Source organism: Podarcis muralis, chromosome 4, assembly GCF_964188315.1.
Source record: "Podarcis muralis chromosome 4, rPodMur119.hap1.1, whole genome shotgun sequence".
Taxonomy (NCBI): Eukaryota; Metazoa; Chordata; class Lepidosauria; order Squamata; family Lacertidae; genus Podarcis; species Podarcis muralis.
The window spans coordinates 3,868,406-3,896,249 of NC_135658.1; the positions used below are offsets into that span (position 1 = coordinate 3,868,406).

Here is a 27,844-nt window from a genome sequence, read left to right on the forward strand (position 1 = left end):
ACGACCCTGTGGCGGAAGGCAAGCTCCTCGGGGCAGGGACCTGCTTGCTTGCTTGCTGGCCACCCGCGGGGGTGGTCCGGGTCCAGGATCCGGGGCGGGCGAGGCCGAGGCGGTCCCGATCCCTGTCCAGCCGCTGCCTTGGCTGCAGCTTGCGCCCGCCCCGGGAGAGGCAGGTCCGGCCGGGCGCCGTCGAGGGGTGGGGCGCGCCCGGCTTGCCGAGCCCCTTCCCCGGCGGCGGCGGCGGCGAGCGAGCCTCTGCTCCTTCCCCTTCCTCGCACACTTCCTCCGGCCGCGCTCACTTCCTCCGAGGAGGCGACGAGAAGCAGCAGCAGCAGCGACGGCGGCGCCGCCCGGCCGGCCGAGCGCCATGCGCCCAGGTGGGTCTCCGGCTCCCCGACGGGGCCAACCCCGCGCGCAACGCTCCCTTTGCGCAAGGCGCGCCCGGGAAGAGGCGCCTTCCTCCGCCAGGGCAGGGCGCCCCGGGGCATGGGCAGAGGGCGAGCTGCTTGGGGGCGCGCCGGGATGGGCTGGGTCGCCCTCCTTTCCGATCCCGGGGCGCCGGGAGGAGGGGACCCCCGCTTGCTCCGCCAGCCGCCCTCTGGCGCTCAGGGACCGGGTTCATCGGGGCTGACTCGCGAGTAGATCCCGGGGAGGGTTGATAACGGGGTGGCTGAGCCCGTGCCCAAGTTTCCCAACTCGGCTCCCAACTGCGTCTTTTCTGCCCGTTCACACGACCCACTTTCCCCGCCCGTGGGCACGGGCGCACACGTGTGTTTTGGGAACAGCTGGGCAGGTAAATTCATCTTTAGGACAACAAGTCGCGGCTTCTAAGGCAGGGGGAGTTCCTGAAACACGCGATTTCCCCCCTTTTTTTTTGCATGTTGAGATGGTACAGTCCTGAGGCGGGGGTCGGTCTGTGTCACGTGTCTTCCCCGGCATTTTTTTGAATGGGTTCTGGCGGAGCCAAATGGAGAAGTTTCAGCGACGTCTCTGGGGGTCGTTGGCAGGAGGGAGAGGATTGCTCCCTCGAGCTGTGTAATGTCTGCACTGACTGGCAGCAGCTGGCCAGGGGTTCAGGCAGCCCCTGCTGTGCGGGGCAGTCGACTGACTTTTTACCGGTATTTATTGCATTTATTTATGCATTTATAGCCCATCTTTTCTCCAAAAAGCCCAAGGTGGCTTCACAGGCCACTCCCTTTGCATTTAATCCCTGCAACAACCCTGTGAGGTAGGACAGGGTGAGGGTCAGTGAGTGGCTGGCCCAAGATGACACCGAGTGAGCTCTAGTGGGGGATTCGAACTCCTGTCTCTCCCAGGCCCTGGTCTGGCGCTCTAAGTCAGAGTTTCCCAACTTTGGGTCTCTGGTTGTTTTTGGACTACAACACCCATCATCCCTAGCTGGCAGGGATGATGGGAATTGTAGTCCCAAATCAGCTGGAGACCCCAAGGGGTCTTCTGCATGCAGGGCAGTTGTTCCACCATGTAGCCGTGGTCCTTTGCCCGGAGATTTGGGCTGGATGTGAGGCTGAATGGGAGTCCCGAAGGGGCAGAGGAACCAACACCTTGAGGCTGGCTTGATTCAGCTGGATCCGTTGTGGTGGCCTCGATCCGAGCTGCTCCGTGACCCTCTCACGCCCCAAACCTCCCGGAGCCTCCCAAGGGGGCCATTTCCTCAGTTTCTCCAGCGAGATGTTCTCAATGGGAGGGACTTTCCAGCCGGTTGACGTGTGAGCGGCTTGGAAACCCCGGCTGGGAAGGACCTTCTTGAGTCACAGAGTTCGAGATCTGCTGGTGGTGGCAGCAGCAGCAGGAAGCCTTGACTCACGGTGTGAAAAGGGCCCCTCAGAGGTCATCCAGCCCAACCCCGTGCCGGTGTTACAAAATGCAACGCTTTCTTTGGGGCAGCTTTGCTGGGGAAATGAAACCCCAGAACCCTCATGTCTGCCCTCGGTTGCTTCTGGTCCCTGGTTCTTTGTCCTGTTCCGGAGAGGTAGAGTGCCACTGAGCCTGGAGGCTCCATTTAGCTATCATGTGCGGCGATAGCTCTTTCCTCCTCCGTGAAATCGGTCAACTCCCGCCTGCTTTTTTTAAAAAAAGCAAACTTAAGTCACTTTGTTCGCATCAGTCTTTGCTATCCTAGGACCCTCCAGAAGGCCTGGGTTGGACTTCGATGACTGACATCTGCCCCTGCCAGTTGGGGCTGGTGGGGGGACGGAGGGCGCCAGGTTGGCGGAGGCTGCCCAGTGCCCTGGGATGCTGATTCAGCCGTGAGCCTCTGCCGTTCCCCCCACCACTTTCAATGAGGAACTGGGCGCAATCGACGACGATCCAAAGTTCCCTTTCTGTACTTCCCCCCTGGTTGAGACACCGCTGTGGAAAGTGTGCCTCAGCCCCAGCCTCTCCTCCTGCCCCGGGGAGACAGCTCTGAGCTGTTTTATCCACTCGGAGAAAATCATATAAGTGTCGGAAGGGCCCTCTGAGGGTCATCTAGTCCCACCCGCTGCAATCTCAGGCATCCCTGGCAGGCGGCCCCCATCCTCTGCTGCTTTGTGCCATTTTTACGGCTTGTTTTCACCAGATAAGAATCTGACCCATTGCTTCTTTGAGACACTTGCATAGTCTAGAAAGACTTTCAGAGACTTTTATGTTTATTGGGTTCTGTGTTTTCAAGAGAATCCATCAAGAGTGCACAAGAGATAAGATTTCTGTTGATTTGGTTTTGCAGAGAGTGCGTATTTCATATGTTTCATACCGTTCAATGTTCTGTATGCATTATATAAAGGGTTTATATTGACATCGCATGGTTGTACTCGGTCATTGTGTTGCCTTGGATATTACTGATGATTGTTTGCAACACAGGGGTTTAATTGTTTGGTGACTTACTGCCTTGCACAATCTGACAATGCCCTGAGAAGACACCCCTTCTCATATCCCCCAAGATCTTAAGACCCCTTCCTTGGGTTGCCCATGGCTACTTCACTGGCACCCTGAAAAAATCACCTTTCAGCCCCAGCTATAAATGGACTGCGGACTCCTTCAGGCCAACTCATTTGACAGCCACTCTGTTTTTCGGAGACCTGCAGAACATTTTGCACTTCCCAGTTCTGGCTTCTGCTGCATCCCTGATTCCGCACGCAGCGAGCCTGCTTCGGTTTTGCACATCTCGCTATTGCGGGGCGGTTTGTCGGCGATGATACAGCTCAGCTTAGGCACCGGCTGCCTTAGGTGACACGAGCCAAGATAACTTGGTACGTGGAGACTTTCTCTTCGTGTCGACCAGGTTTTTGCATCACTCTTGCAGGGCGGGACCCTGGGTCCCAGCCTTTCTCAGCCCTGCCTGCCTGCCTGCCTACCTCACAGGGCTGTTGTGGGGATTAAATGAGGACTAGGACCAGGGAGCGGGATGCGGGTGGCACTGTGGGTTAAACCACAGAGCCTAGGGCTTGCTGATCAGAAGGTCGGCAGTTCGAATCCCCGTGACAGGGTGAGCTCCCGTTGCTCGGTCCCTGCTCCTGCCAACCTAGCAGTTCGAAAGCACCTCAAAGTGCAAGTAGATAAATAGGTACTGCTCTGGTGGGAAGGTAAACTGCGTTTCCGTGTGCTGCTCTGGTTTGCCAGAAGCGGCTTAGTCATGCTGGCCACATGACCCGGAAGCTGTACGCCGGCTTCCTCGGCCAATAAAGAGAGATGAGCGCCGCACCCCAGAGTCGGTCATGACTGGACCTAATGGCCAGGGGTCCCTTGACCTTTAGGATCCGGGAGCTCCTTGGAGAAAAAGGTGGAATATAAATATCTAGTAACAAACAGACAGACAGACAGACATATAAATAAGAAGATAAAATAGATAAATGTTTCTCTGCAACAGGTGCTCAGAAGCATTGCTTTCCCAACCTGGCCAGAAGCCATCAATAGTCTTCTCCTCTTGCGTGAATTTGTCTAATCCTTTTCTAAAGCCATCCAAGTTGGTGGCCATCTCTGCCCCTTGTGGCAGGGAGTCCCAGAGGTTAACCGTGTGCTGTGTGAATAAGTGCTTTTCTCTGCCCTGGTTTCTCTTTCCTGGGAGCTAAAACAGAGGCACCCCCAGTACAAAAGTGTGCCCCCCAAAACGACCCCCTCTTTCCACCGCGATGCGAGGGTCATAGAATCATAGAGTTGGAAGAGACCACAAGGGCCATCGAGTCCAACCCCCTGCCAAGCAGGAAACACCATCAGAGCACTCCTGACATATGGTTGTCAAGCCTCTGCTTAAAGACCTTTGGGTCCTTTGGGTTGTCCCGGCTGCTTTTATGGGAACCAGATGTGCTGCGATCTGACGACTCTCCTGCCTGGAGGAGCTGTGTGTTTGTTTGGTTGTTAAGGAAGTCGGCCGCTCTTGGGCCCGGCTGATGCCACCGAGGGCAGGAGGGACTCACTCCTTCCCTGACCATGTGGCTCATGGAATAATAAATAATAATAATAATAATAATAATAATAATAATAATAATAATTTTTATTTATACCCTGCCGTTCTGGCTGGGTCTCCCCAGCCACTCTGGGCGGCTTCCAACAAAGATTAAAAATACATAAAAATGTCGCACATTAAAAACTTCCCTGAACAGCCTTCAGGTGTCTTCTAAATTGCATCTGGAACAGCTCTCTACAGCTTTGTTTGCCGGCCACCTCCAAAAGGCAGGTTCTCTTGCTGTTGCCCCGAAAGAACCTAATTTTCTAAGGCTGCAATCCTGACCCTGCTCACCGGGTAGGAAGCCCGGTTTGGGTTTTGGATCGGCACAGTGAGGATTCTGCAGCCAGCTAGTTTTGCCCAAAGGGATACGGAAAAATGAGAATAGAGGCAAGCCACGAAACGTTTCGTATTAAGCCTTGCATATTGAAGGGAGGTGCGGGATGTGAGTGGCCAGGAAACCCTCCTTTGCAAAAATGGGCAGCAAGAAGAATCAGATTTCTGTTAGGGGGTTTATTTGGTGCTGAGCTGCTGAGCGATGCCCCGCTTGCCAGGCGGAAGAGGGAGAATCACAGAATTGTGCAGTTGGAAGGGACACCGGGGTCAAATAGTCCAAACTCCTATAGACACACCAGCTTCTGGGCCTTGCTGAGCCTTGGCCACCCTGCATTGTAGCAGGTTGGACTAGATGACCGGGTGGGGTCCCAATTCTACAATTCGATGATTCTGTGAAATAAGCAAAGCCCAGGCAGGTGGGGCGGTCCCAGTGCTTCATGGCCGTGAGAGGCGTGGGGCTCACCCGCATTTCCGATCGCCTCACACCTAGAAAACACAGGTCCAAGTGATTTTTCACTCAGCCCTTTGAGGACTAAATCTTAGGCTGGGGGAAAAGGCTTCATTTGGGAACATCTTTGCTGTGTGTGGGGGGGAGGGAGCAAAACCTCCTTCTTGTCGTCCTAGAACCCTGGGCCACTGGGTCCTCAAGATCTTCTGACATTCAGCAGACAAGTTCCAGGGTTGGGACAGAGGCATAAAAGCCCCGTGAGAAACCTGCTTGCAGGACCTGAGCACAAGAACGTAAGAATATAAGGCCTCCTGGATCAGGCCAGGGTCCCATCTGGTCCAGGATCCTGTTCTCACAGGAGCCAACCAGAGGCCTCTTCTGGGAAACCTGCAATCAGGATTCGAACACAAGCCCTCTGCACCCGAGTCTGTGAAGAATCTCCCTAGGAGATTCTCCCAGGTCCTCAAAACTCATCCCCTCTCCATTAGACCCCAAAGTTGAATAGCCAAGCTTTTTGGGGTGGAGGGCGCCATCCCAGAATGCTCTGTGTGCATTGCGCCAGCAGTTAGTGGCATTGCCAGGTGCCATGTTCGTTCAGGAGCTGAGCAGCCCAGCAGACTCGGGGACAACGGAACGTTTGCAGTCCAGTTTTGCGCGAGGGCAGGAGAGGCAGGCAGTTTGGCTGGGATTTCCGCCGCGCCCTGGCGCTCGCGGCTTCGCGAGGAGGAGCTTCCCGGAGACGGGGAAGCGAAGGGCTGAGGCTCGAGGCTGACGAAAGAGCCCCGGGGAGGGGAAACAGGAACCTGCGAGGTGGAGGAAGGGCAGGCCTTCTGCTCGCAGCGGATTTCGCAGCGCTGTAAGCCACAGGGCAGCTTCCTTCTGCTGCGGAGGCCTCTGTCAGGGTCCTTGTTTGGGAAAGATCTCAGGGGAGCAGGGCTCAAACCCTGACAGGGCCCAATCCCTAGAATCTTTGAACATGAAGCCCAGCCGCTCTGGGTGGATGAGGGCAGAGAAAAGAAAGTCCTCTTTCATCTTTTGTTGTTGTTGTTTAGTCGTTTAGTCGTGTCTGACTCTTCGTGACCCCATGGACCAGAGCACGCCAGGCACTCCTGTCTTCCACTGCCTCCCGCACTTTGGTCAAACTCATGCTGGTAGCTTCAAGAAAACTGTCCAACCATCTCGTCCTCTGTCGTCCCCTTTTCCTTGTGCCCTCCATCTTTCCCAACATCAGGGTCTTCTCCAGGGAGTCTTCTCTTCTCATGAGGTGGCCAAAGTATTGGAGCCTCAGCTTCAGGATCTGTCCTTCCAGTGAGCACTCAGGGCTGGTTTCCTTCAGAATGGAGAGGTTTGATCTTCTTGCAGTCCATGGGACTCTCAAGAGTCTCCTCCAGCACCAGAATTCAAAAGCATCAATTCTTCGACGATCAGCCTTCTTGATGGTCCAGCTCTCACTTCCATACATCACTACTGGGAAAACCATGGCTTTAACTATACGGACCTTTGTTGGCAAGGTGATGTCTCTGCTTTTTAAGATGCTGTCTAGGTTTGTCATTGCTTTTCTCCCAAGAAGCAGGCGTCCTTCATCTGGAACAGGCTTAAACTACGGAACTCCCTCCCACAGGAGACAGTGATGGCTGCCAATTTGGGAGGCTTTAAAAGGGGATTGGATAAATGAACTTAGGAGGAGACAGGCGTAGCCAGAATGGATGTTGTCTGCCTCTACAGTTAGAGGTAGCTTCTGAAACCCAGTTGATGGAAACAGCAAGAGGGTGTTATTCTCGCACTCGGATCCCGCGTTTGGACTTCCCGCTGGGGTATCTGGTTGGCCACTGGGAGACAAGGGTGCTGGATTGGCCTGATCCCACAGTGGTCCTATTCCGATGTTCTTTTTTCCCCTTTCAAATAAATTTTTATTATTTTCCTTATTCATACTTTTACAATGCAACACAGTAAATCACATAAATACTTCAGCTCTGCCGAGCTTGCAACTTCCCTCCAGCAAGTATCCCTTGTTTTCTTATATCGCGTATTCTATTTATTTAACCTTAAATCTGCCATACGTTGTAAGAGCTATTTCAGTCCTGCCAGTGTTTTTAAAGTTTTACAATTGTCTTTTATATCTACCATAAATTTACTCCGACTTTCTGGAAACCTCTGATCGTCCTGGTCCCGAATTCTTCCCGTCTGTTTGGCTAGCTCTGCATAACTCATCGTTTTCGTCTGCCCCTCCGCAATGGTGGGAACTTATTGCAATTTCCAGTTTTGGGCAAGCATATTACTTGCTGCAGCTGTGGCATGCATCAAGAGTCTTTGGTCCGCTTTCTTAATTTCCTTCCCCGTCAAACCCAACAAAAAGGCTTCTGGTTTTTGGGGGGAAAGTGTATTTAAATATTTTCTTAAGTTAAATTAACTCCCAAAAGTTCTTAACTTTATCACAAGTCCACCACATACGGTAAAAGTCTCTATTCCGATGTTCTTTTGACCAATGGCTTCCTCAAGTCTTCTCCCATTATCTCTGACTAGGCTGGCGATAGCTAATTGTTTGCGAATGCTCCTGGCGTGGGATTGGGGCCGTGGCTGGAGCATGGTTCAAAGCAGGGAGGGAGCCTGCCTCTTCCACAGTGCAATTCTCTCAGGTCTCCTTGAAAGCAAGCCCTGTAGAGATCCACAGCACCCGCTCCCATGAACTGGCAGCGGGATTGCAGTCGCAATCGCCACTTAGCTTGCTTTTAGTGTCCTTGTTGCCAGCGCAGCACCCATGGGTGCCCACAAAGAGCTTCTTTGGCTCTTGCAGCACCTCCCCCTTTGAAAAAAGCACCATATTTTTTTGCTCTGTAAGACGCACCAGACCATAAGACGCACCTAGTTTTTGGAGGAGGAAATCAAGAAAAAAATTCTTCTGAATCTCAGAAGCCAGAACAGCAAGAGGGATCGCTGCGCAGTGAAAGCAGCGATCCCTCTTGCTGTTCTGGCTTCTGGGATAGTTGTGCAGCCTGCATTCGCTCCATAAGACGCACACACATTTCCCCTTACTTTTTAGGAGGGGAAAAATGAGTCTTATAGAGCAAAAAATACAGTAGCTTAACTGTTGGCCAGAGGGAGGTTGCAGTTACATCTTCCAGAAAGGAAGGGGAACAAACCCTCTTTCCAAGCCTACTTGCTGACGGGAGCGAGTGCGCATGGCTGCGCATGGCTGACCTGTGCGCAGAGTTGTGGGTGCATTTCCTGCTTTGCAAGTATTACGTCTCCAGACACCCCCCCCCCCAAAAAAAGTTGGGCAACCCTTGCTCTAGTGTTTAGGTCAAACAGTCAACGTTGTTCTGGAAACCACGTGTGGCGTAGGAGGCAACGTGGCATAGTGGTTAGAGTGCTGGGAGCTCAGGGTTCAAATCCCCACTTGGCCCATGAAGTTCACGGGGTGACCTTTGGGGGCCGGTCGCTGTCACTCAGAAGCAGAGCAGAGCCATTCTGGCTAGTAGCTGCCCACAGCCCTCTCCTCCTCCCTCAATCTGTCTAATCCTCTTTCAAAGCCGTCCGAGCTGGTGGCAGGGAGTTCCACAGCTTAACTATGTGCAGAAGTCCTTTCTTTCCTCCATCCTCCAGTTTCATCCCAGGCCTACAACATTTGGAAGATGTGCTTGCTGACGCCAGCTCTCCCCCAGTGTGTGGGGCAATGGGAAGAATCCCCCTTTGCTGGGTAACCCCAGCCCTGCAGAGGGAGGTTCGCCGGCTGGTCGGAGGGTGGGAATCTGGTGATGCCTCGATTCCTTCCCTTTCCGATGAGTCAGTGATGAGGCCCTTTTCCTTCCTGGACGGGAGGCCGGGTGCCCGGGAGACGAGGCTCCTGCCCAGCACGCTGTCCCGTTGCCCGGTCAGTAACGAGGGAGTCGCCCACAGCCCCCACAGATTGCTTTCTCTAAGGCCCTAAGGAAGTCAGAGCATTCCACCAGGTCGGAGCCATCACTGAGAAGGCCCTGGCCCTGGTGGACCTCCTCAGTGATGGCTCCGACCTGGTGGAATGCTCTGTCCCAGGAGACCAGGGCCCTGCAGGATTTAACCTCCTTCCATCGGGCCTGTAAGACAGAGCTCTTCCGCCTGGCCTTTAATTTGAACTTAGCCTGATCTTTCATTTCCCTTCTCTTCCCTCCCCCTCCCCTTTTATGAAGATCACCTGCTCTGAGACCCCACAGCTAATTCCCCCCTGGCCTCCTCACTGGCCCAAGTAGGACCAATTCAGCCAGCTGGCCCTGGGGATTATCTAATGCTTATTTCCCCTAAATTGATTTTTTGATTTTTATTGTTATTCATGTTTTTACACTGTATCTTATGCTGCTTTTATAATTAAGTGTTTTAAATTTGTTGTTAGCAGCCCCAAGCCCGGTTTTTGAACCTGGAAAGGCGGGGTATAAATAAAAATTTATTTTTATTATTTCTCCCCCCAAAGCCTAGGGTCAGCGGCTCAGGACGGAGGCAGAACTGCCAGGCCTGGACTGGATGAGGTAGACAAGAACCTCGCTAGGGCTCTGCTGGATCCGTCCGAAGGGCTCCCTCCCCACCTGGCCCAGCATCCTGTTCTCATAGTGGCCGGATACCTTTGGGAACCTCAGAGTCGAGATAGACTGTCACTGGACCTGGAGGCTCCATAGGCGCACGAGAAGCGCCTGGTGCATCAGGACAGTGGCTTATCTAGGGCAGCATCCTGTTCTCACAGGTGCCAACTCAATTCCCCCGTGGGAAAATCGCTGGCAGGATCCTGCGGTTTCCTGCAAGTGGTATTCAGAAGGGTAGCCGCCTCCAGCCAGAAAAGCCCTCTCCTTCCCCTTGAGCTTGTCTAACCCTCTTTCAGACCAATGGATGTTCTCTGCCTGTGGCCCTACTCTCTTTCGCCCTGACGCAAGGCAGCTCCTTTGGGTGTCGGCTTCCTGTTTCCTGTCCCCTGCTTTTGTTGTCGAACTCTCTCGCACCCCCCTTGAGGTGCCTAAGCCGCGTGACATTAAGGCAACAGCGAGGCTGGTACAAAACGAGAATTACCGTATTTTTTGCTCTATAAGACGCACTTTTTCCCTCCTAAAAAGTAAGGGGAAATGTGTGTGCGTCTTATGGAGCGAATGCAGGCTGCGCAGCTATCCCAGAAGCCAGAACAGCAAGAGGGATTGCTGCTTTCACTGCGTAGCGATCCCCCTTGCTGTTCTGGCTTCTGAGATTCAGAATATTTTTTTTTCTTGTTTTCCTCCTCCAAAAACTAGGTGCGTCTTGTGGTCTGGTGCGTCTTATAGAGCGAAAAATACAGTAATTGCTCTGTGGGGAAATGGTGACATCCATCGGTGGCCTTCGGAGAAGGCTTTTCCTCCCTGGAAAGGAAAGATAAAAATAAAAATGGTTTCTTTCTTTTCTTTAAAAGGCTCCTCCATCTAGTGCTGTGCAGAATTTCTTTTCCTGCACCAGATGGAGCGGTTTAAAAGACACGACACAAAAGGAAAAGGTGTTGGGAGGGAGGAGGAAAAACACAAACTTGGGCACTGATTCTCTGTTGCAGAGTTCTTGTAAGGGAAAGCTGGAATGAAAAGATTTCAAAGGGAGGAGAGTCGCTGGCCGTTCAGCTGAGCTGATGGAGACCCCGCAGTCCCCTCTCGCAAGCAGTTTCTACGAATATTAATCCATTTCTGTACATGGTTTTTATTGTTGCTTGAATTTTGTAGACGTGTTTGGAGGACTGCATTGCAAAATTTGGAGGAGAGGGAATTTCGAAGGGCGGCTGCGTTTCAGTTGGCATGTTCATACCTTTTGGGAAGTGCAAATTGGTTGGCTTTGTGTTCAAATCCTGGCTTAGCCAAATTCCACCCCCCCCTTGCTAAGAATTTGCATTGCGTGTTCCTTTTCCTGTCTGCCTCCCTTGGCCTTTTGCCCAACATCCAGATCAACCGCCCTTTGTTCGCTGCAGGGGTGGCATGCAGAGATATGCAAAGCAGTCCGTGCGAGGGAACCGGCTTCTTCTTCCGGAGAAACCGCAAGCTTCTGAGCCCCACAGAGCTCCTCAGCAACCAGGATAGAAAGCCAAAGGGACACCTTTTGAGTCCCTGGGCCAAACGTCTTTTCTAGGGAGGAGAGAGACTCTCCCCACCGCAACCTCCTCTTTGCCTGCTTTGTTAATTCCGCCTTTAATTCCTCTATCCCCATCACTCAGGGCGGTTCATAATAATAATAATAATAATAATAATAAAAATAAAAATAAAAATAAAAATAATAATAATAATTTATTATTTATACCCCGCCCATCTGGCTGAGTTTCCCCAGCCACTCTGGGCGGCTCCCAATCGAGTGTTAAAAACAATACAGCATTAAATATTAAAAACTTCCCTAAGCAGGGCTGCCGTCAGATGTCTTTTAAAGATAAGATGGCTGCTTATTTCCTTCACATCTGAAGGGAGGGCGTTCCACAGGGCGGGCGCCACCACCAAGAAGGCCCTCTGCCTGGTTCCCTGTAACCTCACTTCTCGCAGCGAGGGAACTGCCAGAAGGCCCTCGGTACTGGATCTCAGTGTCCGGGTAGAACGATGGGGGTGGAGATGCTCCTTGAGGTGTACAGGACTGTATACAGGTATACAGGTTCATCTCCCATTATACCTGGCATGCAAAAGCAGCTGTTACATGCAAATGGCTGCATTTGCCTAATGCAACATCAGCCGAGAAGCAGAGCGAGGAAGCAGAGATGGAAATGAATAAGTGAGCCCACCAGTGCAAACAGGCTGCGGCGTGTGATTGACAGAGCGTCGCCTGCCCTTCTTCCAGAGTGGTCCAGGTGGTAGAGCATGAGACTCGGCACCTCAGGGTCAGGGGTTCGAGCCCCACGTTGGGCAAAGGCTTCCTGCATTGTAGGGGGTTGGACCAGATCATCCTTGGACCCGGGTCCCGTCCAACCCTACACTTCCGTGATTCATGGGGCACCAGAGTTATCAGATGCAACAGGTGAGCCTGGATTTCCCAGCTCACCTGACGGTCCAGCTGCCTCGCTTCATCTCTTGCCAGCATCAAAGGCTTGAGTGATGGTGGTGTCCCTCTGAAACCCCCTCTTCGCATTATGAGCCTAAGAAGAGCCGGCAGGATCAAGCCAACAGCCCGTCTACTCTGTCCATGGAGGCGCAGGTCAATTGTGTGTCCAGGTTAGCTGTCTACCAGCTCCATCTGGTACGCAGGCTGAGACCCTACCTGCCCACAAACTGTCTCGCCAGAGTGGTGCATGCTCTAGTTATCTCCCGCTTGGACTACTGCAATGCGCTCTACGTGGGGCTACCTTTGAAGGTGACCCGGAAACTACAACTAATCCAGAATGCAGCAGCTAGACTGGTGACTGGGAGTGGCCACAGGGACCACATAACACCGGTTCTGAGAGATCTACATTGGCTCCCAGTACGTTTCCGAGCACAATTCAAAGTGTTGGTGCTGACCTTTAAAGCCCTAAACGGCCTCGGTCCTGTATACCTGAAGGAGCGCCTCCACCCCCATCATTCTGCCCGGACGCTGAGGTCCAGCGCCGAGGGCCTTCTGGCGGTTCCCTCGCTGCGAGAAGCCAAGCTACAGGGAAACAGGCAGAGGGCCTTCTTGGTCGTGGCACCCGCCCTGTGGAACGCCCTCCCATCAGATGTCAAGGAAATAAACGACTACCTGACATTTAGAAGACACCTGAAGGCAGCCCTGTTTAGGGAAGCTTTTAATGTGTGACATTTTGATGTGTTTTTAATCCAGAGTGCTAGACATCCATAGCCTTAATCTCTTCGGTAAATGCACTGAATTTTCTTATTAAGGCTACCCAGGTTGGTCGCCATCACTGCCTCCCCTCCTGTCCCTGGGGAGTCAGCCCCATGGATTCCAGTGTTACGATACAAGGAGGGAAACTCTTCTCTGCTTTCTGTGCGCCATGCGTGATTTTACAAACTTCTATTGCGTCGCTTCTCTTCCTCGCCTTTTCTTGAAACGAACGCATTTTAAAAGTGCTGCAACCTTTCCTCACAGGGGGAATTGCTCCACTCCCTTGATCGTTTTCGCTTGCTCCAACAAAACGTTTCCTCACCAGAATTGCAACTCGAGAAACTCTTCTGCTCGGGCTTTGCAGCAGCAGGCTGAGCCCAGAATTCAGCGTTCGAAACTCCCATTGTTCTGGGTGCGTTTTGCAACAAGGCAGTTCGTTAGCTTGGGCAGTTTCTGAGCTCTGGGTGCAATACGGCGCCTAAGATTTCAGAGCAAAACTGCAGAGTGGAAGGAAAAGAGGACCTTTTTCTGCCTCCCCACTTTCAGTTACTCTCTGAAGACTGGAGAAGAGACCCTCTTAAGAATATTCGGTGGGTGGGCAGGGGAAATGAACATAACATTTTAGCTGCAGTTCATTCATTTTCAGCCTTGTATTCTTGTTATAAAAAAGCATGCCTAGACATTCCGTTGTTGCGCCCATAACCTAGGTTGAAGGTGCCATTTAGCGCCTAGCCTTCATATCTCAGTTTCTAACACTGATTGGGCAGTGCCTGGGATGTCACTAACCCATCTCTCTTCAGCAGTATTCCAATTGCTTTTAAATCGGTTGTGCCGGGGTGAGCTCCTGTTGTTCGGTCCCTGCTCCTGCCCACCTAGCAGTTCGAAAGCACGTCAAAGTGCAAGTAGATAAATAGGTACCACTCCGGAAGGAAGGTAAACGGCATTTCCGTGTGCTGCTCTGGTTCGCCAGAAGCGGCTCAGTCATGCTGGCGACATGACCCGGAAGCTGTATGCCGGCTCCCTCGGCCAGTAAAGCGAGATGAGCGCCGCAACCCCAGTCGTCTGTGACTGGACCTAATGGTCAGGGGTCCCTTTACCTTATATCTGTATTTTAAGTTTTTTGTATTAATCCAGCATATTTTCTTTTAATTGCTGAAGGATTCTGTGTGGATTGCTGCAGCCTTTGGCTATGTGCGGTAAAACTGACTGAGTGACACAGAAGGAAACCCACTGTGTCTCCAGGTTGGCTGCCCCATCCCTGAACATCCCAGTTGCAGCCGGCCGAGGTGCGCAGAGACCCTTGCAAAACAGGCAGTGGGCGAGGCGAGGCTCTGGGGAGGGGGCTCCCAGGAACTGCTCCCCCCGCCTGCCAAGCCCCAGGGCGCTTGCCTTCTGCAATCTCCCTCCAGAGGAGGGGCAGCTGGGGAAATGGGAAGGGCCCTGAGAATAGACACGAGAGGGGTGAAAAATGCAACACCCCGCTCCAAAAAAAAAAGCGAGTTTGGTTCTACCGCCGCAAAGGCCATTTCCCAGAAATGGCAGAGGAACTGGGCTCTGCTTCCCGTTTCAGAACTTCGGCTTCCGGTGAGCAAACGTCACCTGAACCCTCCAGATCAACAGTTCCCTAACTTTTGGGGGCCACCCCCTGGGTGCCATAAACTCACCCCCCCCCCGAATAGTGGTTTGCATGACCCACTAAGGAAGGCAAGAGCGCAACCATGTTCAAAACAGTCACAATGAATCGCACACGTATTCAAAATACAATTTAAGCTGTTCAGTTTGATGTATAAAATGTATATAGATCACTTGGTTGCAGAAAACCTCGACGCTGTTTATCAAAAGAACAAAATGGTGTCATATATACCGTATTTTTCACTCTATAAGACACATCAGACCACAAGACGCACCTAGTTTTTGGAGGAGGAAAACAAGAAAAAAATATTCTGAATCTCAGAAGCCAGAACAGCAAGAGGGATCGTTGCGCAGTGAAAGCAGCAATCCCTCTTGCTGTTCTGGCTTCTGGGATAACTGTGCAGCCTGCATTCGCTCCATAAGACGCACACACATTTCCCCTTACTTTTTAGGAGGGGGAAAATTAGTCATATAGAGCAAAAAATACGGTATATATGTTTTTTAACATATCATTTCAACATTAATTAAACATACTTTTACATCTTATTCAAATTTTTTTTGACTTCCACCAGTCATGTCTGAAATTTTGCCAATCTAATCTCTTAGTACAGTATGCATATTTTGTATTGCATTTCAAATTCATAACCAATATCTCTATCTTTTTCTACTTCGTAACGCTTTGTATAATTCTCCTTACAAAACTTCTTGTAGTCCTACTAGCGTGATTTGTTGATTACAGTTGCTCTTTGAATAGTTTGGTGAGATTGTCAGCTGTTAGAACTATGAAGACCGTGAAAAAAAAAGTTAAAAACCACCAATAAACTCAAAACGCAATGGCATGCTAAACATCCGGGTGGGCTTGTCTAAGGGGAAATGGTTTTTATCAGGCGCTGAAAAGTGACGGAGCCAGCCGGGTGTCATGAGGCAGGGAGTTCCAGAGGCGAGGTTCCACCACACTGAAAGATTGAGCTCTTACAAATGGGAAACTCATTTGAACCAGTGATAGTATTCTAGTATTTACATCTCCAGTGCCCTCCCAGGGTGGGAGGATTTGGGGGAGGGGGGGTTGGACAGGAAGTTGGCTATAAAAAGTTATTTTCTGCTGCTTTGGAATTTTGGCACCTACAATTCCTAATAGAAAACTACAAATCTCTGGCCGCGAGAGCACAGGTCTTGCTCCAAAGGATTTTTTTGCGTTGAATGGGCTCTGTGCAGATCCGTCCTCGTTCTCAGGGAACACGAAGGCGCCCTTAGCATTCATTATCTTTGGGGCTTTTGAGGAAATTCCATGCTAGAGATCATTAGGAAAGGGATTTAAAATAAAACAGGCCGAATCATGAAGACGTTCTTCAAATCTTGTGGTGCGCCTGGGATAACTGTGTCCAGTTCTGGTTGCCTCGCCTCAGAATGGAGCTGGAAAAAGTTCGGAAAGGGGCAAGCAGAACGATCAAGAGGGTAACCCCCCATATGAAGAAAGATTGCAGCATTTGGGGATGTTTAGTTTAATAATAATAATAAATTTTTATTTATACCCCGCCCTTCCTGGATCAGAAAACCAGGCTCAGGGCGGCTAACAACAAATTTAAAACATTTAATTGATGCAACAAAAAACACAGTATAAAATGTGAATAACAATAAATTCAGAATTCAAAAATAAATTTGGTGGGGGGGGAATCCACCCAATAAGCATTAGATGATCCCCAGGGCTAGCTGGCTAAGTTAGTCCTATTTGGGCCAGCGAGGAGACCAGGGGAGAATTAGCTGTGGGATCCCAGAGCGGGGAATCTTCATAAAAAGTTTAGTTTAGAGAGAAGAGGCTGCAGGATAGAAGTTCAGCATGGCAAGGAGAAAATAGGCAGGGGAAAATAAGCCCTTTTCTCATAGCATTAGAACTCCAGTGAAGCTCAATATGGAAGTTAAAAAAACGGAAGTCCTTCCTGCAGCACATAGTTAGCCTATGGAACTCCCTGCCACAGTAATGACCACCTAGATAGCTTTAAAAGAGGATTAGGCCAATGCACAGAGGAAAATGTCTCTTGTGCAAGGACTATGGACCCGCCTGGCCCTCGCGCTGACCCCGTCCCCTTTGATCGGGCTTTCTCTGGGCGATTTCCTAAGCAGGTGGGTGGTGCTGTGTATCAATAGGGATGGGGGGGGGGTCCGGGTCCCTCCCCTGCTTTGATTTCCTGCCTCTGACAGCAACATGTCTCGGGTCGTGTCTCTGCCTAGCTGGCTTCCTGTTTAGATTTCTGCAAGCGGCGGCGTTTCCCTTCTCCTGACATCAAAGGCAGCCCCCCCCCCCCCCCCGCCATGGGAGATTTTCCTGGGCGGGGATCCTGAACAGGGGCGCTGTGGAAGGGACCCCAGCTTTGGAACAGACACTAACGTTAAATAAGTTGAGTTCTTGTTATTAAATATACCAATATAAGTATCAATAGTGCGAGTGGTCCCTACTCACAAATCAATAGTGATGCCTTTAAGAAGATCTCATTTACCCCTTTAAGCACATATAAAAGGTAATAGGCTCACTTCCAAATTGAAAACGCACAGAAAAGCTCAAGATTCTTCTTATTATTAAATTATTATTATTATTAAGATACACGTTGATCTACTCACACTTAGGTGAGGAATCATATGATTATAGGCTGCCTTAGAGTTTTTAATTTGATTCAACACACGTAATTATTATTAATATTCATTATTTTCAGTTGTTATCTCTGAGAAACGTAGAAAATAACAGGATATTTTTTTAATACGAATTATTCAAACTTACACAACCCCTTAAATATTAGGCAAGGAACCAAATGTTGTATAATACTGTTTTATAATTTGTAATAATTTAGAATTTAAATGTATCTTCATGTAATGTTTGATACTTCCAGCCGATGAAGGTGAATACATCGAAACAGGGCTTCTGTCCTGGTTTCTGATCCATAACTGACTTCTGACTTCTCAATTTTTGAAACTAAGACCTTCACGTCGAATCTGACTATGGACTCGCATGAACATATCTCTACTCATAAACTCTTATCTCTAATTCTGTAATGAATTATTGTGTTCTACATATCCTTATGAGCTTGAGTTTGTAATCTCCATTTGAGTTTGTAATCCTTGTCAGAATACGTACTTTCGAACGGATGAGTTTTTGTTACAATTGACTATTGATTTGCGAGTAGGGGCCACTCCCACTACTGAAACTTACATTGGCCAGAGTTCTGGGTGTGCTTTTTGTCTTGGAACAGAGACTGGCAAGAAGAAAAGGAGAGCCCAGCTGCTGGATCCGGCCCCAAAGGGGCCCATCTGCAGCATCCGTTTCTTCTCAGTGGCTAACCAGGTGCCACGAAACTTCACGCAGGATTTGAGCATCAAAGGCCTCTCCCCTCCGGAGGTTTCCAGCAATTGGCATTTGTCTAACCCCCTTCTAAGGTCATCCAGGTTGGTGGCCTCTTGTGGCAGGGAGTTCCGAAGTTTAACAATGCGCCGCACAAACAGATACCTGCCTTGATCCATCTTCCGTCCTCCAACGGTCAAATTCCTGGGACATCCACGAGTTCTAGTGTTAGTAGAGAGGGAGAAAGACTTTTTTTGGGGGGGGGTCCTCCAACTCTGAACCAGGAGAAGGCTTTTAATTTCATTTTTTTAAGCCTGCCGTGATTTAGTATATATTATTTGTCACATTCTTGTGTGGTTGGCTGAACAGAAAATGAGTTACTGTGAAAGGTATTGCTGCTGCAGAAACCTCCGTTTTGGTGTTTCGCAGCTCCTGTTCTGGAAATAGGATGTTTGGTGTCCTTATTGTTAATTTTTTTTAATAACTATTATTTGAGCAGGTGGGTGGGAAAGATGATACGATTAAGCTTGGCGTGGAGGAAATGGGCAGCGAAAACTTTTCTCCCTCTCTTGTCCTTGGCGGACATTTAATGAACGTAGGAAGATTCGAAACAGATAAAAAATCCTTCTTAACACAGCACATAGTTAAACGGCGGAACTCCCTGCCACAGGGATGAACCACCAACCTGGACGGATTAGCGGATTAGAGAAATTCATGGAGGAGGAGAGGGTTTACCGAAAAGGTGCGTATAGTTCAAGCTCTGGTTTTCCCAGTAGTGAGAGCTGGACCATTAAGGAGGCTGATCGCCGAAGAATGGATGCTTTTGAATTCTGGTGCTGGAGGAGACTCTTGAGAGTCCCATGGACTGCAAGAAGATCCAACCTCTCCATTCTGAAGGAAATCAGCCCTGAGTGCTCACTGGAAGGACAGATCCTGAAGCTGAGGCTCCAAGACTTTGGCCACCTCATGAGAAGAGAAGATTCCCTGGAAAAGACCCTGATGTTGGGAAAGATGGAGGGAACAAGGAGAAGGGGACGACAGAGGAGGACGAGATGGTTGGACAGTGTTCTCGAAGCTACCAGCATGAGTTTGACCAAACTGCGAGAGGCAGTGGAAGACAGGAGTGCCTGGCGTGCTCTGGTCCAGGGGGTCACGAAGAGCCAGACACGACTAAAGGACTAAACAACAACAACTAGCCACAATGGCTCTGCTCTGCCATCCACAGTGATGCTTCTGAATGCTAGTTGCTGGAAACCCCAGGATGGGGAGAGGGGTCTTGGGTTCGAATCATGATTGCAGGCTTCCCATAGGCTGGCTAATGTGAGGACAGGATACTGGGCTGCACGGGCCATTGGCTTGATCCAGCTTCGCTGGGTGGTCTCAAGCTCCGGAGAGACAGGGGACGTCAAAGCGTCAAAACTCCTGCCAGCTTTTCCTTACCTGAAGAGCAAAGCCTGAGGGGGCAGCTCCTGTGGGTCGTCCCCCCCCCCAACAGCCCAGAAACAAGGACCTGCCTCTCCGCCTTGCCAAGAAACCTTTTAGGCAACTGCCTCTCAGCTTCCCCCACTTTGCGGATTTAAGATTAATGGCAGTCGGAGCCGGACGCAGCCGAGGCCAGAGCTGGGCTAAATATACCGAAAGCTGCCGGGTTTATTTATGGATCAGGCCTCTTCCTCCCCAGCCAGCCCCACAGACTCTGCTAGACGAGAGAGCGGCTTTCCTGGCTGTCGTCAGGTTGGGGGGGGCCCTTCTGAGGCTTCTTGTATAGCAGTGATGGCCAAACATGGCCCTCCAGCTGTTTTGGGACTAAAACTCCCATCATCCTTAGCTAACAGGGCCAGTGGTCACGGATGACAATAATAATAATAATATAATAATAATAATAAATGTTATGGGACGCGGGTGACGCTGTGGGTAAAAGCCTCAGCGCCTAGGGCTTGCCGATCGAAAGGTCGGCGGTTCGAATCCCCGCAGCGGGGTGCGCTCCCGTTGCTCGGTCCCAGCGCCTGCCAACCTAGCAGTTCGAAAGCACCCTTAAGTGCAAGTAGATAAATAGGGACCGCTTACTGGCGGGAAGGTAAACGGCGTTTCCGTGTGCTGCGCTGGCTCGCCAGAGCAGCGATGTCACGCTGGCCACGTGACCCGGAAGTGTCTCCGGACAGCGCTGGCCCCCGGCCTCTTGAGTGAGATGGGCGCACAACCCTAGAGTCTGTCAAGACTGGCCCGTACGGGCAGGGGTACCTTTACCTTTTAATAATAAATGTTATTTATACCTCCCTAGCCAAGACTGGGCTCAGAGCAGCAAACACCAGGTATAAAAGCAATTGATTAAAACTTAAAAAACAAGATTAAAATGCAGCCTCCTTTCAGTAGAAACTCAAATCAAAAACCTTTTTGGGGATGAAGACGTCATATCTTCACCAAGGCCAACTATCCAGACTGGTCCTACGTGGGCCAGAAAAAAGCCAGGGAAGTCCCGAAATAGGAGGTCCGTCACAGAAGGAGAAAGGAAAAAGGAAATGATGGAAATTGTAGTCCCAAAACAGCTGGAGGGCCAAGTTTGGCCATCGCTGCTCTATAGGGACAGCAATTGGGGGGTTGGGGAGAGGCTTAGTGCACTTAACTCCCATTGCCCCCCTAAGATATTTACTGAAATCCAAGGAGCCCCCCCAGGAAGGCTTATGTAGGGGCTGCACTTATTGCAACAGTCTATCATGCATTGGGAACATTGAGGCTGGACTACTGTAAGGCGCTCTTTGTGGGGCTGCCCTTGGGGGCTGTTCGGAAGCTCCCCCTGGTGCAGAATGCTGCAGCCAGATTGCTGATGGGGGCTTCTAGTCGAGAACATGGGTCCCCATTGTTGAAACAGCCACACTTACTGCCAGTCCAGGTTCAAGGCCCTTGTGTTTAATAATAATAATAATAATAATAATAATAATAATAATAATTTATTTATACCCCGCCCATCTGGCTGGGTTTCCCCAGCCACTCTGGGCGGCTTCCAACAGAATATTAAAATACAATAGTCTATTAAACATTAAAAGCTTCCCTAAACAAGGCTGCCTTCAGATGTCTTCTAAAAGTCTGGTAGTTGTTTTTCTCTTTGACATCTGGTGCGAGGGCGTTCCACAGGGCGGGCGCCACCACCGAGAAGGCCCTCTGCCTGGTTCCCTGCAACCTCACTTCTGGCGGCAAGGGAACCAAAATAAGCCAGTGTGGAACTAAGAGCAGGGAGAGAGGAGACAATTCCAGTGTTCGTGTGAAGCCCAGAAGCTGAAATCAATTGCACAACAGCCCAGTTGTAGCACACAATATTAGCAGAGGTGAACTTATTCACTCATTCATTCACTTGATTATTTACTGGGGGGGGGGGAGAGGGAAGAGAGAAAACCTTTCACACCACCCATTGGTGGTCTTAGACGGAAGGTGGGTTGGTCGTTGGCATCTGTCGAGAGACAATGGTATGCGCCTCTGGAGGTGAAGGTAAACCGCAGGAGAATCACAGCGCCTGTTGCGGCTGCAGAGACCGGTAACTCATAATGGCTGCCCCCCATGTTGTTTTTGCTGTGTTGGCAGCGACGAAGTGACTTATCTGGGATGCAAGCCTGGGCAGTGAGTCTGGAGATCCTGGGCTGCCCAGAAGACAAGACCCCCCAGGAAAGAAAGCAGAGCAAGATGTTTGGCCGCCATCCAACTGCCTTAAGGACTCCGCTCTGGATTGGTGTGGGGTTCACCCCCGAGCCTTTTCTTCTCCCAGAGATATCCCACAAGGCAGTGGAGGTTTGGACCAGAATTTCCTTTCTCCTAGGTGGGCTCCCTTCCCGGGTGGCTGAGCCCTTTCTGCCCCTCAAAGGTGGGGCATAAATGCAAATACAGTGGATGCTTGGGTTGCGAATGCGATCCGTGTGGGATGCACATTCGCAACCCACAGCGTCCGCAACCTGCAACGGCACGTCTGCGCACGTGCAGGTTGCGATTCGGTGCTTCTGCACATGCCCAAAGCGCAATTTAGCGCTTCTGTGCATGCGCGACCACCAAAACCTGGAAGTAACCTGTTTCGCTGGTCCGCAACCCAAAAAAACGCAACCTGAAGTGTCTGTAACCCGAGGTATAATAATAATAATAATAATAATAATAAAAAATTTTTATTTATATCCCGTCCTCCCCAGCCGAAGCCGGGCTCAGGGCGGCTAACAACAATAAAACAAGACAACATTTTAAAATCATTTCATTAAAAAATTACTTCAAATCAAATTGATGGCAACCATTGGGTAGAGTTCTGTGAAGATTGCCAAAGGAGGGGGTCAGGCTGTGCCCTGGCCAAAGGCCTGGTGGAACAGCTCTGTCTTGCAGGCCCTGTGGAAAGATGACAAGTCCCGCAGGGCCCTAGTCTCTTGTGACAGAGCATTCCACCAGATTGGAGCCACAGCCGAAAAAGCCCTGGCTCTGGTTGAGGCCAGCCTAACAGTATGATTGTAATAGAGCACACATTATTTAACTTCACACGAGTCCAGCGCCCCAAGACCTCCTTGCTTGCGCTCCTCGCGTAATGCACAGGCTTGGGGGTCTTCCACATGTTCTCGAAACAGGTCCGTGCTTTAAAGCACAGTTTCTGAGCATGTTTCTTTTTGCCCTGGCCCTTTCCCTGCAAAACTCCGCTCTTTACTGCTGAATCGGAACAAACAGCAATTCAAGTTTTCTGCCCAGACCTTAGTCACTGCCTGTGATCTCGCTAGAGACTCGTGATCTTGCATTTGCTTCTGAATCATTTCCTGCCTTCAGCGGCCGGCCAGCAGCTCCCAGCCCCTCTCTGCCTCTTGCCCTCCAATCGTTGGCCGGCCCTTATCTCTGACCCTCAGAGCAAGGGAGGGAGGCGGCTGGAATGGAGATTAGCTCTGCTGCCTGCCTTGGCGCTTGGCAGGGCTGGGGAAGGCTGCCTGGGATGGGCAAGGGGGAAAGAGGCCCATTGGTCAGACCCCAGAGCGGAGCCTCCAGACGCAGGGGCAGTAAGAGCAAGAGAGCAGCCCTGCAGGGTCAGGCCAGTGCCCTGTCTCTTCCACCATCCTGTTCTCCCAGCGGACAGCCATATGCCCCAGTGGGAAACTCGCAAGCAGGATTTGAGCACTGGAGCGACTCCCCCTAGCAAGTGGGATTCAGAAGCATGGCTGAAATGAATTATTTTATTTTACATTTATATTTGATCCTAAGAGCCAACTTCCTTCCTTCCTTCCTTCTGGCTTTTTATATCACATCTAAATTTTTCGCATTGTCTTCAACCATTTCGTATTTTATTGTTCTTCTTTCGTATTTGTCCATAGAGTGTCTATAGCCAAATAAATCCTCCTGCATATACAATTCTTATTGTCTATTCGTTTACAACTACCATTGGTTAGATTAATCACATTATGCATTTTACTTTTCATTATTTTCTTTATCCAGAAATTTTATTTGTATTTCACATTATGAGGTTTATTTCAGTTCTGCTGGTTTCACTATTTCACCTTATCCTTCCTATGCATGACATAAATTTTCCCCATTCTTTTTGAAATGTTTCATCGCCCTGTTGTCGAATTATCCCTATTAATCTAGCTATTTCTTCATATTCCATTACCTTCTGTTGCCATTCTTCTACTGTGGTAATTGCTGTTGAGTATGTAAATGAAGAAGGGACACGGGTGGCGCTGTGGGTTAAAGCCTCAGCGCCTAGGGCTTGCCAATCGAAAGGTCGGTGGTTCGAATCCCCGCGGCAGGGTGCGCTCCCGTCGTTCGGTCCCAGCGCCTGCCAACCTAGCAGTTCGAAAGCACCCCCGGGTGCAAGTAGATAAATAGGGACCGCTTACCAGCGGGAAGGTAAACGGCGTTCCGTGTGCTGCGCTGGCTCGCCAGATGCAGCTTGTCACGCTGGCCACGTGACCCGGAAGTGTCTGCGGACAGCGCTGGCTCCTGGCCTATAGAGTGAGATGGGCGCACAACCCCAGAGTCTGGCAAGACTGGCCCGTACGGGCAGGGGTACCTTTACCTTTACCTTTTTATGTAAATGAAGATCAATGAAGAATATTATGAATTGAAATGAATTATCTGATGCCTTCCCTTGTACCAAAGCAAGTAACCCAGTCTCAGAGAGATGCAGATCTCGACAGACGGAGGGCATGAGATGCTTGCTTGCAGTTCTGTGTGGAACAGCTACTAGTTGGAGGGGGGAGGCTGTTGTGTTCACCCCTGAGAGAGCTTGGGGGGTTGCTTCCAGATGGGTGTCTGACATGGGATCGTACGTGCTGAAGAGCCTAAGGAGAGCCTGCTGCTGGGTCAGGCCAATGGCTCATCTGGTCCAGCATCCTGTTCTCACAGTGGCCAACCCGCAAGAGTCTCCCTTTCCTGCTGGGACAAGCTCCCCTCCCCACTGGTCTCCCAGAATCAGAAGAGGCAGAAAAAGGGCAGAGGAGAAATGAGCTTCATGCAAGCTTCACAAAGTTCTGGAGAGGAAGGGACTTAGATGGTTGTGGGGAGGCAGGGACTTTCAGTCTCGGCAACTGACTCACGGGGCAAGACCTACCAGGGATAAGCTGCTGCACTCATAAAGCCTGATGCTTTGCCCAGTTTGTGCAGTTTGCATTCTTGCTAATAAAGAGTTGATTCAAACTTGCACAGTGTGATTTACTGCCGGCTCGTTCCCGACAATACTGAGCAAGGCGTGTAGACAATACCGAGCGAGGCGTGTAGACAATACTGAGTGCGCCGTGTAGACAACACTGAGCAAGGCGTATAAACAACACTGAGCAAGGCGTGTAGCCAATACCGAGCACGGTGTGCAGACAATACTGAGTGAGGCTTGCAGACAACACTGAGCGAGGCGTGTAGACAATACTGAGCGAGGCGCGTAGCCAATACCGAGCACGGTGTGCAGACAATACTGAGCGAGGCGTGCAGACAACACTGAGCGAGGCGTGTAGACAATACTGAGCGAGGCGCATAGACAACACTGAGCGAGGCATAGAGACAGCACTGAGTGAGGGGGGGCCTCAGTTGAAGGAGCTTCTTCCTCTTGGGCTTCTCCTCCTTGCCCTGACTGTGTCTTCCTTCCATCTCTCCCCCTGCAGATTTCTGAAGGCGAGAGGAGAGGAGGTGCCAGGGCAGCCGCCATGCAGAGCATCAAGTGTGTGGTGGTGGGGGACGGGGCGGTGGGCAAGACCTGCCTGCTCATCTGCTACACGACCAACGCCTTCCCCAAGGAGTACATCCCCACCGTCTTCGACAACTACAGCGCCCAGAGCGTGGTGGACGGCCGGACGATCAGCCTCAACCTGTGGGACACGGCCGGCCAGGAGGAGTACGACCGCCTGAGGACGCTCTCCTACCCGCAGACCAACGTCTTCATCATCTGCTTCTCCATCGCCAGCCCGCCCTCCTACGAGAACGTCAAGCACAAGTGGTACCCGGAGGTGTGTCACCACTGCCCCGACGTCCCCATCCTGTTGGTGGGCACCAAAAAGGATCTCCGCTCCAGCCCGGAGGCGGTGAAGAAGCTGAAGGAGCAGAACCAGGTGCCCGTCAGCACCCAGCAGGGCATCAGCCTCTCCAGGCAGATTCACGCCGTCAAGTACATGGAGTGCTCGGCCCTCAACCAGGAGGGCATCAAGGACGTCTTCACGGAGGCCGTCCGTGCCGTCCTCAACCCGGTCCCCGTCAAGGCCAAGAGACCCTGCGCGCTCTTGTGAAGGGGGACGCTGCCCAGCGCTGACCCTGCCCGCCAGGGCCGCAAACGGGTGCCCTCGGGGGTGGCTGGCCATTCAGGGCTGGGGGGTCTCCTTATCCCATTCCCCCTCCTGAATGAAGGATCCACACCCCTCCTCCTCTCTCTTCCCCAGATGTGACTTTTCCTTTCTGTCTTTGCCACTGTTTCTGCCCAGATTCCCCGATTCAAATTACTAGGAAGGAGATCACAACCTCTGTAAGGCATGAGCCGTTTGGCAGCGAAGCGGATAACCTGGAGAGGTGGGCTCACCTTCTTTGGGGGCTTTTTGGCAGAGGTTGCCAAGGATTTTTGAGCTGCGGTTGCCGCATCGCAGAGGGTGGTCTAGCGGCCCTCGGGGGTCCCCTATGATTCTGTGGCTCAGCTTGTTTGGACTAGGCAGGGACCCAAGGCCACGGATGACGCTGCAGTGACCAAGAGGGGAAAACAGCCACGTTTGCACTAATGACCTGCACAGTTTGCCTGGGACGGTGACAGTGATTCCTTTGTGGCTTGGGCCCCCAAACACCATCTCTGGTTGCTGGGACCTCATTTCCCCCTCTTCTTTTAGAGAAAAGCCTTTTGGGGGGCTTCCAAGCCACCGCTCGGCTCAAGCTCATGAGAACCTGATGGACCTCAGAAACGTATTGTCTGAAAGGACATCCCCCAGGAGACAATGGCAAGGCAGACGGACACAGAGATCTGTGGGGTTCATCCAGCCCTCCCCAAATCTTTCCTCTTGGGAGCCCACAGCCACACAGAGAGCTGCGACTCGGCAGGGACGTTCTATGCACTGAGATGACCCCCCCACCCCTTGCAACTCCTCCGTGACAATTTGGGACCTGGCAGCTGTCAACAGAGAAGCTTCCTTTGCAGTCCTCCCTTCCTCTCCTCTGGGCTTTTGTGCCTGCTTCTCAGGGCTTTGGGGGGGGGCGCTGATCTCCCCGTCTCCATCTCCCCACCTGCCTTTCTCCAAATCGAGCCCCAGCTGGCGGCTGCACCAATTGCACCTGAAGTACCTATTTGCCTTAAGGAACCTGCGGTGAAATGCAGGACACCTCCTGTTTACAGAGCCCGGCGCTTGGGGTTTTGTGCATGTGCCTGTTTTAATTTCCTAAGGGGCTTCCTGGAGCCCAGCCTTTGCAAACCTGGCGCCCTCCTGCGGCTTCGGACTACAACTCCCATCAGCCCCAGCCAGTCCATGAATTACTGCCATGCCCTCTGCATGGGGCTTCCCTTGCTCCTGATCCGGGAGCCGCAGTCAGTGCAGAATGCTGCAGCACGATTGCTGACGGGAGTGAGACCCTGCCAGCGTAGAAGCTCAGAGATCTGCACCGGCTGTTGCCAATCTGCCACTGGGCCAAGTTCAAGGTGTTACTATTAGAATATAAAGCCCTTAATAACTTGGCACCTGTTTACCTGCAAGATCGCATGACCACAACCTCTTTGATCAGCAGAACTGGCACGGTTACAGGTGCCACAGCAACCTGTTCCGCATTGGTGAGAACGCAAATCTCTCAGTGTGGCAGCACCTACACTTTGGAAATCCCTGTCTCTAGACATCAGGCAGCTGCTTTTGCTGTGCTCTTCTCGGTGCCTGCTAGAGACATTTATTCTGTTCAGACAATCCTGCCCAGATCTTTAGAAAGTCCACTTTGAGTTTTAAAATCTGTTTTTAGTCTTATTGCTCTTTTAACTTTTCAAAAGCTTTCAGATCGTTGCAGTGAGGGCTGGGCGATATGTGTTTTTCAACATCACGATATATCACCAGCTAAACATCGCGATATACATATATCACAATGTCTGAAATAAGGATAGGGCTATGGAGAGGCTTGCTGATTGGAAGGTCGACAGTTCAAATCCCTGCGACAGGGTGAGCTCCCGTTGCTCAGTCCCAGCTCCTGCCAACCTAGCAGTTCAAAAACACACCAGTGCAAGTAGATAAATAGGTACCGCTCTGGCGGGAAGGTAAACGGCGTTTCCGTGCGCTGCTCTGGTTCGCCAGAAGTGGCTTAGTCATCCTGGCCACATGTCCTGGAAGCTGTCTGTGGTCAAACGCCGGCTCCCTTGGCTTATAGAGCGAGATGAGCGCTGCAACCCCAGAGTCGGTCATGACTGGACCTAATGGTCGGGGTACCTTTACCTTTACTTATATATATATATATATTCACAATATATTGC

The 27,844-nt window shown here is 51.1% G+C and overlaps 1 protein-coding gene across 1 annotated transcript; it reads left to right on the forward strand.

Moving 5' to 3' along the window:
• The first annotated feature begins 196 nt into the window (after positions 1 to 196).
• On the forward strand, positions 197 to 27,808 carry RHOG (ras homolog family member G). Its single transcript, XM_028725567.2, has 2 exons — positions 197 to 377; positions 25,032 to 27,808. Exon 2 carries the CDS (start codon positions 25,074 to 25,076, stop codon positions 25,647 to 25,649), a length of 576 nt encoding a protein of 191 aa, XP_028581400.2. The 5' UTR covers positions 197 to 377; positions 25,032 to 25,073; the 3' UTR covers positions 25,650 to 27,808.
• Positions 27,809 to 27,844: the final 36 nt, after the last annotated feature.

What these genes read in the sequence shown, in the direction of transcription:
- RHOG (XM_028725567.2), top strand. Translation starts at nt 25,074, where the DNA reads ATGCAGAGCATCAAGTGTGTGGTGGTGGGGGACGGGGCGGTGGGCAAG.